Source organism: Emys orbicularis, chromosome 12 (assembly GCF_028017835.1).
Source record: "Emys orbicularis isolate rEmyOrb1 chromosome 12, rEmyOrb1.hap1, whole genome shotgun sequence".
NCBI classification, from domain to species: Eukaryota; Metazoa; Chordata; order Testudines; family Emydidae; genus Emys; species Emys orbicularis.
In genome coordinates this window covers 33,734,360-33,749,267 of record NC_088694.1, presented here as the reverse complement: position 1 = coordinate 33,749,267, position 14,908 = coordinate 33,734,360, and the positions used below count along the sequence as shown (strand labels likewise).

General features: G+C 65.8%; 1 protein-coding gene across 1 annotated transcript; it reads left to right on the top strand.

The window, feature by feature from the left end:
• The first annotated feature begins 119 nt into the window (after nucleotides 1-119).
• On the top strand, nucleotides 120-14,330 carry NDRG2 (NDRG family member 2). Its single transcript, XM_065413929.1, has 16 exons — nucleotides 120-167; nucleotides 4,100-4,185; nucleotides 4,710-4,815; nucleotides 5,079-5,199; nucleotides 5,562-5,624; nucleotides 7,726-7,786; nucleotides 8,034-8,120; nucleotides 8,376-8,432; nucleotides 10,235-10,338; nucleotides 10,748-10,792; nucleotides 11,152-11,203; nucleotides 12,749-12,796; nucleotides 13,041-13,076; nucleotides 13,440-13,491; nucleotides 13,645-13,678; nucleotides 14,105-14,330. Exons 2-16 carry the CDS (start codon nucleotides 4,108-4,110, stop codon nucleotides 14,328-14,330), a joined length of 1,170 nt encoding a protein of 389 aa, XP_065270001.1. The 5' UTR covers nucleotides 120-167; nucleotides 4,100-4,107.
• The last annotated feature ends 578 nt before the right edge of the window (nucleotides 14,331-14,908 follow it).

Below are 14,908 nucleotides of genomic sequence, written 5' to 3'. Positions count from 1 at the left end.
CCGGCCCTGGGATTGGCAGCCCGGAGCTGGGGGGAGGGGTGTAGGAGGGGGGAGGGGCCAGTGGCGGGGAGGGGGGTTGTTTGTATCCAGAGTCAGTCAAAGGCAAGTGAAGGTGGAGGGACTGACGGAGGGAGGCGCAGGCAGAGCCGGACACACGGACAGAGCAGGTACGGGGGGGGGGGGGGTGAAGGGCTGGAAAGGGTCTGACGGGGGGTTCTGGGGGGGATCCGGGAGGGGTCAGATAGGGCTGGAGGGGGGCCTCGGGAGGGGGGCTGATGTTCGGGCGGGGGCCAGTCTGGGTGGGGGGGGGTCTCAGGCAGGGGGAGGGGTCCCGGGGGAGCAGTGGGGTGATGTGGGGCCATGGCTGAGATAGGGGGGATCGGGGCGGTGGGAGGGGCTGAGAAGGGGGGCGGGGGTTGGTAGGACTTGGCGGGGGGGTTGGGCGAGGGGGGGAGATGTGGGGAGGGCGAGGGGGGTGATCATTAAGGAGGGGGGCGCAGCTCCGTGTGTCCGTCTCCCCGGCTCTTCCCGTCGCTTCCTCCGAGCAGCGACACGCGAAATGTCAAGCGGAAAAACCCACCATGGCGAAGGGGCCGGACGCCTGGGTTCTCTCCCTCGCTCTGGGAGGAGGGGCTGGTGGGTTAGAGCAGTGGGGGCTGGGAGGAGTCAGGACTCCTGGGTTCTCTCCCCGGCTCTGTGGGGGTCCTAAGGGAGGGGGTTCCTGGGGGCCCATCCCAGCGTCCCTAGGGCAGGGCTGTTTCCTCGGGGGTCCTGACAAGGCTGAGGCACTGAGCCCAGCCCTGTGCCCCTCTCCCGTGGGGCTGGGAAGAGAATCATTGGTCACTGCCTGCCAGACACACACACACCCGTGGGGCCGCCTGGCCTCCTCTGAGAACAGGGGCTGGGAGCCAGAACTCCTGGGTTCTATCCCTGGCTCCGGGAGGGGAGTGGGGTGTAGTGGGTAGAGCTCCCCACCTATCTGTCTGTCCAGCCAGCAGTCCAGCTTCCAGCCATTCAGAGCCAGTCATCCTTCCCCTCAACTGTCCATCCGTCTGTCCACATCCCTCCCCGTGAAGAGATCTGTCCACAAGGGACGCTGGGTCTGGCTCCCCCCAGCCAGCTGCTTGTCTCCTCTCCTCCCCTCCCCTCCCCCTGAAGCTGACCCCAGAGCCAGCCCAACCCAGCTACCCCAAGCCCCTCAGGATCGTGGAGGGAGACCTGCCCCATGGCCAGGAGAGCTAGGCTCAGGGGATTATGGGATGGGGCCCTCCCAGCCCATGGGGCAGCCCATAGGGTAGCCCATAGACAGACTGTGCTGGTCTGCCTGTTTCCCGCGCTCCCCACCCAGGGCCCCACATGTCCTGGGTCTGGAAAAACCCCACACCCTGTGTGTCCCAGGGAGGGCATTAACTTTTGTTCTACCAGCACTGAGGGGGCCGGGGTCCAGGGAATGGACCAGGCACTGAGGGGCTAAGGGGACATTGGCTGCTGGCATCTGGGCAGGGACCCAGCCTGGACAGTCACTGACCCACCCCTACCCCTTCCTGGACCCCCGCCTTCCTGCCTAACCCCCCAGTTCCCCCACACCCTGCTCCCTGTGACACCCACCCTGGCTCCCCATGACTCTTCCAATTCCCCCACGCCTATAACCCCCCGACCTGTCCCTGTTGCCCCATAACTCCCCTCCCAACTCCCCCACACCCTGCCTGGCTGCCAGCCCTGCCCCATTAACACCCTCCCCCGTCTGGCAACCACCCTCATAACATCCCCAACCCCCATAACCTCCCCCTGCCCCCAACCTTGTGTCCCAGATCCCCAGGATCGGTGCTGTGCCCCCAGCTTTAGAGCAGCCCCTTGCAGGACCCCCTGGGGGGTCCCATTCTCCCTTCAGGGGAGGCCACGCGGGCTCCCCGACGTGCTGGGGCTCCAACCCTCCTGCCGCACCCCGTGAGCAGAGCCCGACTCCTGGGAGAGCCGTGACCGACGCGGGATTGGGTTGGTTAGTCACCGGGATGCAGCCCAGGAAGCCCTTAGGGCAGCAGGGAGACGCGGCGTCGGGTCGGCCCAGGGCCCAGGCACCCCATGTTACGGCTGCGTCTGAGTGTCTGTCTGACCCCCTCGTCCCTTCCCGGGTGGGCAGCCCCCACTCACCCCCAGCTCCCACCTTCCCAGCCCTTCCTGCTTCAGCTGGGGGGGTCTTTGCTCAGCTCCCCTGCTGAGCTGGGGGAGGAGGAATCTAGGCACAACTGGAGCTGGCATCAGGTCGCTGGGCACCTTGTTCACCTGGGTCGGTTCCAGCCAGTTCCTTAACGACTCCTCGTTCCCCGAGGCAGGGAGGTGTCACCCATGCGGGTGCCTTTTAGCCTCTCCTGAAAGCGCACACCGCCCTTCCCCCACGCTGGGCAACAGGGTGATCAGACTCCGATAAAATCACGACTGTCCCGCTATTTAACTTTCTGTCCCGTGTCCTGACCGATGTACGATCAGGATGCCATTTGTCCCGATGTTGTAGGGCTGCCAGGCCTCCGGTTGGCACAGGGCTGCCAGGCTCCCTACCCGGCTCCGCACAGCTCCTCAGAAGTGGCGACATCTCCCTCTGCGCGCTGCCCCCAGCATGAGCGCTGGCTCCACAGCTTCCATTGGCCAGGAACTGCGGCCAATGGGAGCTGCGGGGGCGGCACCTGGGGGCGAGGCAGCATGCAGAGCTGCCTCGCTGCGCCTCCGTCTAGGACCCAGAGGGAGATGTCGCCACTTCTGGGGAGCCCCCTGAGGTAAGGGCTGCCCAGAACAGCCTCCTGCACCCCTGCCCCAGCCCTGAGCCCCCTCCCACACCCAAACTGCCTCCCAGAGTCAGCACCCCGAACACCCTCCCATGCCTCAACCCCCTGCCCCGGTCCTGAGACCCCCCTTTGCAGCAGGAGCCAGGGCCCTGCACCCCCAGCTTGCGGCGGGGGCTGGAGCCAGGGCCATACGCCCCCCCTTGTAGCTTCCTGGGGCTGTGCTCCCCCCTCCCCTACTACTCTAGTGGAAGCTGTGAGCCTGTGGCTCCCCCCTTCGCCCCATGTGTCCCAATATTTTACTCTTGCAAGCTAGTTACCCTACTGGGTAACTACGCTGCATATGGGGAAACTGAGGCACACAGTGGGGGTCATCAAAATACCAGCAAGAATCCCCCCTTCGTCGCAGCTCTTCCCCCTTGGAGAGCGAACGGCGCTCGCCAGAACCAGCAGCCTGGGGGGGGTGGGGGCATTCACACCCACACATGCCATCTAGAGAGGCTGCAGCCTGGGCCCCAGCTCCGCCCACGCCATCCCGCTGGGCACCTCCTCGTGGCAGGTTCAAATCCCTCGGCCGCGTGGCGCCCCAGCTCAGTGCCCGTTCACGTCCTCCCTTAGGTCAGGTCCAGTTGATTGTACCTTGCTTCCCCCTCACTTCCCCCCATCCCCTGGCCTGGTACCCAGCCCTGCCCCCCAGAGCACCCCACCTCTCTCCCCTCACTGGGCTGCAGGGACTAACCCCTTCCCGGCTGGGGGGCTGGATCCCCGCTCCCACCGGCACTGCGAGCTGGAGGGGCAGGGAGGCGACAGAGTCAGGGCTACTTTCCCAGCAAGAGGGGCTGTGGGGCGTGGGGCAGGATGGGTAGGAGAGGATCAGGTCCCAACTTGCTCATTCAGCCAGTGCCTCCTGATGGCGGGGGGGGGGGGCGAATTTGCCCCCCAATGGAGCCTGATGCCCAAACTTCCTGGGACACCAATGGGGGGAGGGTCTTCCTGAGCCTGATCCCCAGCCCCGATCCTGGGAAAAGCCCCCTCTCCCCTGAGCCCTGAGGCCCTGCCCAGAGCAGGGTAGGGGGCTGGGCTAGGCAGGGGGCTCCTGGGATTGGGGGGGGAGGTCTCTGAGCACCTCAGGCCACAGGGATCTGCTGGGTTTTTTGGGGGGGATCTGTGTGTCGGGGGAGTGACTCTGGGGGGGTCTGTGTGTCGGGGGGTGGCTCTAGGGGGGATCTGTGTGTTTGGGGTGGGGGAGGGGCAGTGCTGGCAGGTGTATCTATGTCCTGCTCTGATCCCCCCCACACCCCCCGCTCTTCCCTCTCCTCCAGGCGCAGCCATGACTGAGCTCCACGAGGTGCAGATCACGGAGGAGAAGCCCCTGTTGCTGCCCCCCTCGCAGCCCGTCCCGGGCAAGGTCAGAGGGCAAAGGGCACGCTGGGGGGGGAGGGGTGCTCACTGCTGTATTTCCCCCCCCCCCCCCCCCCCCCGCTGTCTGACCACTAGATCCCACTCCCCTCCCAGAGCTGGGGAGAGAACCCAGGAGTCCTGGCTCCTGTTGTCTGAGCTGCACTGACCCCTCCCTGGCTTGAACCCCGTCTCGCAGTGTCCTGGGCATGGGGGAGCAGGACATTAGCAGTGGACCCCCAGGTACCCCAGCCTTGCTTCCCACACCCTCCGCTGGGGAGTCAGGATTTGAACCTGGGGGTGCCCAGCTCTGTGGGGAGCCCACGGCAGGGTATGGACCATGGAACGGGGGCGGGGGCTGTTTGGGGACCGATATCTCGGGCGTCTCCTGGGCGGTGGCTGCCCAGCCTGCGTTGTTGGAAAGCGGGGAGCCCCCTCTGCGCAACGGCATCAGCTGTTTCCACCTGGGACCCGTGCCAGTCGTGGGGCAGCCCCCCACACGCCTCACAGCCCCCATCTCTCTCTCTTTGGCAGAAGCACTCGGTGGAGACGCCCTATGGACTCGTGGCCTTCACCGTCCATGGCACCCCGAAGCCCAAGCGCCCGGCCATCCTGACCTACCACGATGTGGGGCTCAACCGTAAGTGGGGCTAGCGGGAGGGACAGGATCCCTGCAGGGAGCTCCCCCCACAGCCAGCGCCTGACCCTGCTGCCCCAACAGCCAGCAAAACCCTGCTGGGAGCTCCCCCCCTACCCTAACCCCCCAGTGCCCCCTGCTGGGAGCTCCCATCCCACTCCCCCCCCCCCCCAGTGCCCCCTGCTGGGAGCTCCCCCCACAGCCAGCGCCCCCATCCTGCCCCCATCGCGTCCCTTGCTGCTCTGACACTATTCCGGCCTCCCCAGACCAGTCCTGCTTCGAGCCGCTCTTCCGTTTCGAGGACATGCAGGAGATCGTCAAGAACTTCGTGGTGGTTCACGTGGATGCCCCTGGCATGGAGGAAGGCGCCCCACTGTTCCCCTTGGGGTGAGACCCCCTGCCCCCCACCCCTTCCTCCCCCTGCCCCCCATCCCCACTGTTCCCCTTGGGTTGAGACCCCCTGCCCCCATCCCTTCCTCTCCCCACTCCCGCTGTTCCCCTTGGGGTGAGACCCCCTGCTCCCCATCCCTTCCTCTCCCCACTCCCGCTGTTACCCTTGGGGTGAGACCCCCTGCCCCCCATTCCTTCCTCTCCCCACTCCTGCTGTTCCCCTTGGGGTGAGACCCCCTGCTCCCCACCCTGCTCTCCCCACTCCCAGTGTTCCTTTTGGGAAGAGACACCCCCCCCCCCCCACCCTACCCCTCTCTGCTCCCCTCCCTACCCCCGGCTGATGTGCCCTCCTCCCGCAGGTACCAGTACCCGTCGCTGGACCAGCTGGCCGACATGATCCCCTGCATCTTGCAGTACCTGAAGTGAGTGGGGGTCAGGAACAGACAAACACAGCATGCACCGCTCCCCCGCCTCCCCGTCCTGCCACTGTGGGGCTGGCTGGGGGGGAATTGGCTCCCAGAGCTCAGGTGCAGGGGGGGGACCCTGTCTCGGGGTGGGGGGGGGGTCTGTGCAGTGCCTGGCCGGACCCTGATCTCTGGTCTGTTCAGTTAATCGAGATGAAACAAAGAGCCAAAGGTGCGAACAGCCCCTGGGACTGCCCGGCCTCGCACCGTGTGAACCAGGCTCCGTCGGTTTGGGTCGGCCGGGGCCCAGCTGGAGGCACCGGCGTTCCGGCTGCGTCTGGGTGTCTGCCCGTTCCCAGCTCCCACCTCCCCAGTCCTTCCGTCTCCAGCCAGCGTCTTTGCTGAGAGGCAGGGGACCCATCTCCTCCGGGGTGGCCGTGTCCTGGGGGGACTGGGTTTGCCGTTGTCTTCGCGACTTTTCCGTTGATACGGGGTCAGCCTGTCCCGTTCAGTCTGCTCAGACAGCAGGCGACGCCCCCACCTGTGTCTCTGAGGCCACGTCTACACTATAGCCAGTGTCGGCAAAGCGTGTGTCGCTCCGGGGCGTGACTATTCCAGCGTGAGCGTCCGTGTGCACAGCTCTTCTGCCGCCCGTGGAGCTGGGTATTCACACCAACGGGAGAGAGCGGCCTTCGCCTGCCCTGAGAGCAAACGCGACTCCTCTTCGCCCCGCTGGGTAGCCAGGTGTCACGGACTCACAGGCCTGGTGCTCCCGGCTCCGTACGGCCCCTGGGAGAAACCCCCCTTCTGCGAGACAGCCCCCGCGGGGGAAGGTCGCTCTCTCTCACTGGGGATAGGCATTCTGGCCCCACTGCCTCCCGAGACTGCACCTCTGTGCCTCCAGCACGCCTGGCTCTGCCATGGGCCCCTCAGGGAGTCCCCTCGCTCTGGCCCCCCGGGAAGCAAAGCCCCCCCCCCCATCTCTAGTCTGCAGTGACTCAGCCAGCGTAAAACAGGAGGTTTATTGAGCGTCTGAACCCAGCATAGGAGGTTCTCCGGCCCTGGGGCCTAGTAACCCTCAGCACAGCACATCTAGGTCTCTCCCGCATCCAGCCGCCTCCTCCTTCCAGCCAATCACCCAATAGCATCTCCCGCACAGCTCCTCCCCTGTCCTTTGTCTTCGGTCCCAGGTAAACAGGTCACTGGGGCCCTCTCTCTTCCGTCCTTTGTTCCCCCTGCTTGGAACTGGCTGGTCAGGTCACCGGGCCCTTCTCTCCTCAGCCCTTTGTCCTCCCACTGGCCAGAACCGGCTGCCTTCCAAGCTAGGCTGGGCCTTTCAGTCGCTAGGGTCCCCCATCTCCAGGCCGATGTCAGTGTCCCAGTTGCTAGGCAAGGTCACACCTGATCCTCTGTGACAACAAACCCCCTCCCACTACCTTGTTACACACGCAGCACACAGGGAAACTGAGGCATGCACACCATTCCTGCAAAACACCAAGAAAATCCCCTGCTTCGTCACACCATGCAACGTATCGGGGAAACTGAGGCACGCACAGGCCTTATAAAAATACTACAGAAAATTCCCACTTTGTCACAGACTCATTTGCAGCCTCACTGCTGGCAAAACCCAGGCCCAGCCCACGGCCTGATCGGCCGTGCTGAGACCTGGCAAACTCAGAGCAACATCGGGCTGTTCGGGGCATTGCATTCAGTGGCCTGGCTGGTCCCAGGCTCTCAGCCGTGCTGCAGGAGAGCCAGCCTGAGGCCAGAGCGAGAGGAAAGAGACGGAATCTGGCCCCACGTTCCCCAGTTCAGCCGCATCCAACTGCCCGGCTTTGGGACGTTGGTTTCTGGCCTCACGCTGCCCTCGTGCACCAGGCCTGATCTAAACGCTGTCCCTGGGTGACATAACGCGGCCAAGGCCTGTGTCCATCTGTCGCCTGTTCCAGGTCACCATGACATCCACCAGCTGATGCTCCCTGTTACTGCGGGGTGGTGAATTCATGGGGCCAGTGACCAGATAAGTCCCAGATTTCATGGTCCATGGGAGCTAGGAACAAGTCGTCTCCCTCACCCCCCAAACACATGGTTTATTAACCCCCTCCCCCTCCTCCCACAGATTCACCAGCATCATTGGCATCGGGGTGGGAGCCGGCGCCTACATCCTCGCCCGCTACAGTGTGAGTGACGCAGGCCCAGGGGAGCTGCGGGTCGAGAGTGAGGGGCACCAGCAGAGCTGGGGGGGAAGGGCTGGGCTATCAGGACTGGGGGGCGCACAGGACTGGGATAGCAGGGGGCTGCGGTTTGGGAGTGAGGGGCACTGGCAGGGCTGGGGGGAGCACAGGGCTGGCAAGGGATGGGCTAGCGGGGGCAACGGGGGCTGGTTTCACCCTTATTTCTCTTTCTTCCCCCCCCCCCCCCCCCCAGCTTTCTCACCCTGACACCGTGGAGGGCTTGGTTCTGATCAACATCGACCCCAATGCCAAGGGCTGGATGGACTGGGCGGCTCACAAGGTAGGGGGTTTGGGGGTCCCTTCCCCTGGCTCTCCTGTACGGGGCTGGTTGTGCTGGGGGGGGGGTACAGGTCTGGGGGAGCAAACAGAGACCGTGGACAGCTGGAGAGATCAGAGGGAACTTTCTTCTGGCCTAGGGTCAGCTCCTGGCGTTCTCCCCCCTCCCCCCCCCCGTCACCTCACGTCTCTCTCACCCCCCTCGGTGCTGCCCCCCCATCCCCAGTGCCCCCTCTCACCTTCTGCTTTCCTCCCCCAGCTGAGCGGCCTGACCTCGTCCATCCCCGAGATGATCCTGGCCCATCTCTTCAGCCAGGTGAGGGGGGGAAATCTGCGTGTCGCCCCCAGGGGCTGCGGATGGGCCCCACTCCTGGCGCTCCCAAGGGCTAGACCCAGGGCTCTTCCCCGGGCAGAGGGAGGTAGCCTGGGGAGGGGGGCAGTGAAGAGGTAGACGGGCAGGGCTCTGGGGGAAGGATGGGGGGAGCAGCAGGACCGGCGGGAGGGCCAGTAATATCCTGCCCCCCCAGGAGGAGCTGTCCGGCTGCATGGAGCTGTGGGGGGGGGGGCAGGGGGAGCAGGACCGGCAAGGGGCTGTAACTGGAGAGTAATGCCCTCTTCCCCCCCCCCCCCCCCAGGAGGAGCTGTCCGGCTGCATGGAGCTGTGGGGGGGGGGGGGGGCAGGGGGAGCAGGACCGGCAAGGGGCTGTAACTGGAGAGTAATGCCCTCTTCCCCCCCCCCCCCCAGGAGGAGCTGTCCGGCTGCACGGAGCTGTGGGGGGGGGGGGGGGCAGGGGGAGCAGGACCGGCAAGGGGCTGTAACTGGAGAGTAATGCCCTCTTCCCCCCCCCCCCCAGGAGGAGCTGTCCGGCTGCACGGAGCTGTGGGGGGGGGGGGGGGCAGGGGGAGCAGGACCGGCAAGGGGCTGTAACTGGAGAGTAATGCCCTCTTCCCCCCCCCCCCCGCAGGAGGAGCTGTCCGGCTGCATGGAGCTGTGGGGGGGGGGGCAGGGGTAGCAAGGGGCTGTAACTGGAGAGTAATGCCCTCTTCCCCCCCCCCCCCCCAGGAGGAGCTGTCCGGCTGCATGGAGCTGTGGGGGGGGGGGGCAGGGGGAGCAGGACCGGCAAGGGGCTGTAACTGGAGAGTAATGCCCTCTCCCCCCCCCCCCCCCCAGGAGGAGCTGTCCGGCTGCACGGAGCTGTGGGGGGGGGGGGCAGGGGGAGCAGGACCGGCAAGGGGCTGTAACTGGAGAGTAATGCCCTCTCCCCCCCCCCCCCAGGAGGAGCTGTCCGGCTGCATGGAGCTGTGGGGGGGGGGGGGGCAGGGGGAGCAGGACCGGCAAGGGGCTGTAACTGGAGAGTAATGCCCTCTCCCCCCCCCCCCCCAGGAGGAGCTGTCCGGCTGCACGGAGCTGTGGGGAGGGGGGGGGCAGGGGGAGCAGGACCGGCAAGGGGCTGTAACTGGAGAGTAATGCCCTCTCCCCCCCCCCCCCAGGAGGAGCTGTCCGGCTGCACGGAGCTGTGGGGAGGGGGGGGGCAGGGGGAGCAGGACCGGCAAGGGGCTGTAACTGGAGAGTAATGCCCTCTTCCCCCCCCCCCCCCCCAGGAGGAGCTGTCCGGCTGCACGGAGCTGTGGGGGGGGGGCAGGGGGAGCAGGACCGGCAAGGGGCTGTAACTGGAGAGTAATGCCCTCTTCCCCCCCCCCAGGAGGAGCTGTCCGGCTGCACGGAGCTGTGGGGGGGGGGCAGGGGGAGCAGGACCGGCAAGGGGCTGTAACTGGAGAGTAATGCCCTCCCCCCCCCCCCCAGGAGGAGCTGTCCGGCTGCACGGAGCTGTGGGGGGGGGGCAGGGGGAGCAGGACCGGCAAGGGGCTGTAACTGGAGAGTAATGCCCTCTCCCCCCCCCCCCCCCCAGGAGGAGCTGTCCGGCTGCACGGAGCTGTGGGGGGGGGGGCAGGGGGAGCAGGACCGGCAAGGGGCTGTAACTGGAGAGTAATGCCCTCTCCCCCCCCCCCCCCCCAGGAGGAGCTGTCCGGCTGCACGGAGCTGGGGGGGGGGGGCAGGGGGAGCAGGACCGGCAAGGGGCTGTAACTGGAGAGTAATGCCCTCTCCCCCCCCCCCAGGAGGAGCTGTCCGGCTGCACGGAGCTGGTCCAGCAGTACAGGGAGGCGCTGGTCGGAGCCCCGAACCTCAGCAACATTCAGCTCTACTGGAGCAGCTACAACACGTGTGTTGGGGGCTCATCTGTGGGGCTGGGCTGGAGGCGGGGTGGGTATGGGGGGCTTGGCCGTGGGGTGGGGCTGGAGGTAGCTGGAGTTGGGGGGGCTCAGCCGTGGGGCTGGAGAGCGCTGGGTGGGGGTGGAGGGGCTGGAGGGCGCTGGGTGGGGGCAGGGGGGCTGGAGGGCACTAGTGGGGGGCAGGGGGGCTCTATCATGGCTGCCATGACTGAGGCTGGAGTTACTGTAAAGGCTCATGGGACAGAGGTGACCTGGGGGCCCGGGGCGGGGAAGTTTGCTGCCAATTCCGCCCCCCTGTGCTGAGACCAGGGGGAGTTGGGAGGGTTCAGGGCTGTGTTGGGAGATGTGGGGGGCGCAGGGCAGTTCTCAGCCCCCCATTTCCTCCCGCCCCCTCCCCAGCCGCCGGGATCTGAACTTCGAACGTGGAGGAGACGTCACCCTGAAGTAAGTGAGCCCGGCACCCCCGGGTATCCCCCAAACACCCCACAGCCCCCCTAGGACACCCCTGCTCATGGCCCCCCATAAATGCCCTAACACCTCTCAGCCCCCCACAAGCACACAGGGACCCCCTTCTCCCCCCCTGGGTACCCCACAAACACCCCACAGCAGCCCCATACCCCTGCCCTCCCAAGTATCCCTCAGCACCCCCCCTGGTTAGGGGCGGGGCCTGTCCCCAGAACCCCCCAGGAATGGGGGGGACACCCAGCTGACCCCTAACCCCCTCCACCCCTGTGCTCTGCTCTGCCCAGCTTCCCCACCCCGGGGCACTCTGACCATCCCTTTTCCATCTGTCTGTCCCACAGGTGCCCCGTGATGCTGGTGGTGGGAGACCAGGCCCCCCATGAAGATGCCGTGGTGAGTAACAGAACAAACCACACAATGCACAACTACACAACATAGCGCACAGCTCTGCAGCTACACAACCCCCGGCAGCTACACAACATAGCGCACATCCCCGCAGTTACACAACATAGCGCACAGCCCTGCAGCGCACCCTGCTACACACACATCCGCAGCTACGCAACCCCCCACAGCTGTACAACATAGACAGCACATAGACCCTCAGCTACACAACATAGCGCACAGCCCCACAGCGCACTCTGCTACACAATCCCCCACAGCTACGCAACATAGACAGCACATAGACCCTCAGCTACACAACCCCCTGCAGCTACACAACATAGACAGCGCGCAGCCCCACAGCGCACCCTGCTATGCAACCCGAGCACACCACACAATGGGACACACACCCAGAGCCAGGCTCATTCCCGCCAGCAGGGGGCGGCGGGGAAGGGTCAGACAGACAGTGCAGGATTCATTCCCTCCTGCTGGGGACGGACAGACACACACGCTGAGCTGGGCTCATCACACCCAGCTGGGGGCAGCAGGGACATGGACATGCATTCCCTCCCGCAGGGCTGGATGGACAGACAGACGGACACACACACTTCCTCTCTCTGTTTAGAACAGGCAGACGCTCCGCGGTTCTGGTCCCCGGCTGGTTTGGGGCTGATCCCTGCTAAAGGGGGGACGTCACCTGCCCCCTGGGCTGCCCTGGCAGAAACCGGACGGATTCCCTGATTTCCTGCTCGGGGCACTGGCCAGCGCCATGAAACTGACCAGGGTTGTGTCGGTTTCCCTCAGGGGCTCCCAGGCCCTGTGCTGGCTCCGTACGGCCCCTGAGAGGAGCCCCCGTGGGTGCATCAGTCCCCTGCAAGGGTTGCACTCGCTCTCCGGGGCCAGGGCCTCCCAGGACCCTGCCTCTGAGCCTCCAGCCCGCCTGACTCTGCCGTGGGCCCCTCAGGGAGTCCACCCCGGTCTGGTCCCTGGCCTGCGGTGACTCAGCCAGTGTGAACGTCTGAACCCAGCCCGGGATGTTCTCAGGGCCCTCAGGCCAGCTGGGTCTGTCCCTGTCCCCATGGGCTCCAGCTGCTCCTTGTCCCCCGTCCAGCCGAGCCCCCTATATCCCCTCCCCCAACAGCCCCTCCTCCGCCCTTTGTCTTAGGTCCGGGCAAACAGCTCACAAAACCGGATGGCTCCAGGTTCGGATGGGCCCTCTGGCAGCTGTTGCTAGGTTACAAAGGGTCCCAGCCCTGGGCTGGAATCCAGGCTGCTAGGCAGGGTCATACCTGGGCCTCTGCAACAGTAAACACCCTCTCCCACCCCCTGCTTAGACATGTGGCACCCAGGGGAAACTGAGGCCCACACAGTGTCACTGGCCAGGCCGGGGGCTCCAGGCCTTACACACACACCAGGCAAAGCATGGTTGACGTCTGACTCCCAGGGGCACAACGAGCTCTGGGCCTTGGGATGTCGTCGGGCTGGGGGGGTGTTTCAGGGTCCAGGTGTCTCTGTGCTCTGCTCCCCTCACACTGTTCTCTGTCCCCCCGCCAAAACCAGGTGGAGTGTAATTCCAAACTGGATCCCACCCAGACCTCCTTCCTCAAGGTGAGTGACGTCCCCTGCCCCCACCCCATCCTGACTCGCAGCCCCTGCTAGCCCAGACTTGGGCGCCCCTCTACCCAGCTCTGCCAGTGGCCCTGGCTCCTGACCCACAGCCCCCTGCTAGCCCAGCCCTGGGCTCCCCCCCCCCCCCCCCAGCTCTGCCGGTGCCCCTGGCTCCTGACCCACAGCCCCCTGGTAGCCCAGCCCTGGGCCCCTCCAGTAGTTGAGTGTTGGGTTTGTTTTCCAGATGGCAGATTCCGGGGGGCAGCCCCAGCTGACACAGGTGAGAGCTGCCTTCCCAATGGGGATGGAGGGCGCAGGGCAGCGTGAGGGGGAGGGTGTCTCTGGGGCAGTAGTTGGGGGGTGCAGGACAGCATGGGGGGAGGGGCCTGAGGGGGGAAGACACTGGAAGGACATAATGGGGGCTGGGCTGGGGGGTACAGGCAGGATCTCTAGGGGGACAGTTGTGGGGCACAGTCTGGCTATGTAAGGGATGGAGCGAGGGTTGGGGGTAGCCAGGAGCGAGAGTTGTGAGGTGGGGTGCACAGCCAGGGTATATAGGGGGTGGGTGGCAATAGGGGAGGGTCTGGGGGTAGCCCAGCTGTGGGGCACGGGTTCTAATCTCCATCTTGTCCCCATCTCTCAGCCTGGGAAGCTGACCGAGGCATTCAAGTACTTCGTCCAGGGCATGGGATACAGTGAGTAGCCGCCGTGGGGTGAGGGGTGTCCCAATCTCCCAGCCCTGCCCCCCCCCCCCCCCCCCCGTGCATTGGGTCCTTGGCCCATCCCCAGCCCCGAGTCGCTGCCCCACTGCCAGGCCAGTCCCTGAAGCATCTATCTCTCTTTCTCAGTCCCCTACGTCCTGGACAGGAAACTGAGTATGGGGTCAGGTACCTTCTCTGCTGTTCCCCCCATGCACCCCCAGACCCCCACACATGGCTGCCCCACCCCACACCCTGCACTGGCTCCCTGCCCCCCACACCCCAGTGTCCTGCACTGCCTCCCATGCACCCCACATGCCCCACATTGGCTCCCCCCCCTTCACCACCCCCCATCCACTCCCTGTACAGGTGTAGGAGGCATTGTGCAGTTTGTGTGGGGAGCTCCCTGCCCCCCTGCATGGCCTGGCCATGCCCTGCCCCCACCCCTCACGCCACAGCCTGTTGTGGGGCACACCAGTACAAATGGGGGCCTATTGCTGGGATGGGGTGTAGGGGTGGGCGGGGTCTGTTGCTGGTGGGTGGAGGGGTGGGCGGGGCAGAACAGAGGGGTGTAGCCACTCTGACTCCTCCCCTCTCTGTCTCCCTGCAGTGGCCTCCTCCTGCATGACGCGCCTGTCGCGCTCCCGCACCGCATCGCTGTCCAGCGCAGCCTCAGGGGACGGGAGCCAGTCCCGCTCCCGCACCCTGTCCCAGAACAGCGAGTCGGGGAGCCCCCAGCAGCCGCCGCGGCCGGCCCCGGGGAGCGGAGCCCACACCATGGAGGTCTCCTGCTGAGCAGAGGGGGGGGAGGGGATGGAGACGCCTCCCGCCTCTGACCGGGACTTCCTGCTATCCCACAATGCACTCCGGCCCCAGGGGCCACGCGACGCTCACCCCCTAACGGTACTAAACCGGGGAGGCCCCGATCTCAGAAACAACAGCACAAGCAGCGTTAACCCTTTAAAAACAAAATAATCAACGCCCCCTGGGCCCCGCCCCTTTCCCTTTGGCTCCTCCCCCTCCTTAGCCCCACGCCTTCCCTCCCCCATCGCCTTGGCTCCTCCCCCCTCAGCCTGTCTGGATCTTTGTGGGGGGGTGTTTTGCAAGTGGAAGGGAAGAGGTTCTGGGGGGGGCCCTGAGTGTTCCCCATACCCCCTTTGCCTGTCATAGCCCTGACTTCTGTCCGTCTGTCCCAGGGCAGTCCTGTTCCTGCCCCCTTGGTGTCCATCTGTCTGTCATGAACATCCCCCTCCTGTGAGCCCTCCCCCCTCCGTCCATCTGTCTGTCCAGAGACAGCCGAGTCGTCCAGCCATCCCAAGAGTCACCCACCACCCCTCTATATACGTGTCTGTCCTGGACACCCCTCTTCTGGGAGTCTCTCTCCCCGCCCCTCACCCCATGTCTCTGTCCTGGG

Excerpts from the sequence above, each read along its gene's own strand:
- NDRG2 (XM_065413929.1), top strand. The coding sequence starts at position 4,108 with ATGACTGAGCTCCACGAGGTGCAGATCACGGAGGAGAAGCCCCTGTTG. Across the intron at positions 4,186-4,709 it reads CGCAGCCCGTCCCGGGCAAG|AAGCACTCGGTGGAGACGCC; the intron begins GTCAGAGGGCAA and ends TCTCTTTGGCAG. Across the intron at positions 8,433-10,234 it reads TGGCCCATCTCTTCAGCCAG|GAGGAGCTGTCCGGCTGCAC; the intron begins GTGAGGGGGGGA and ends CCCCCCCCCCAG.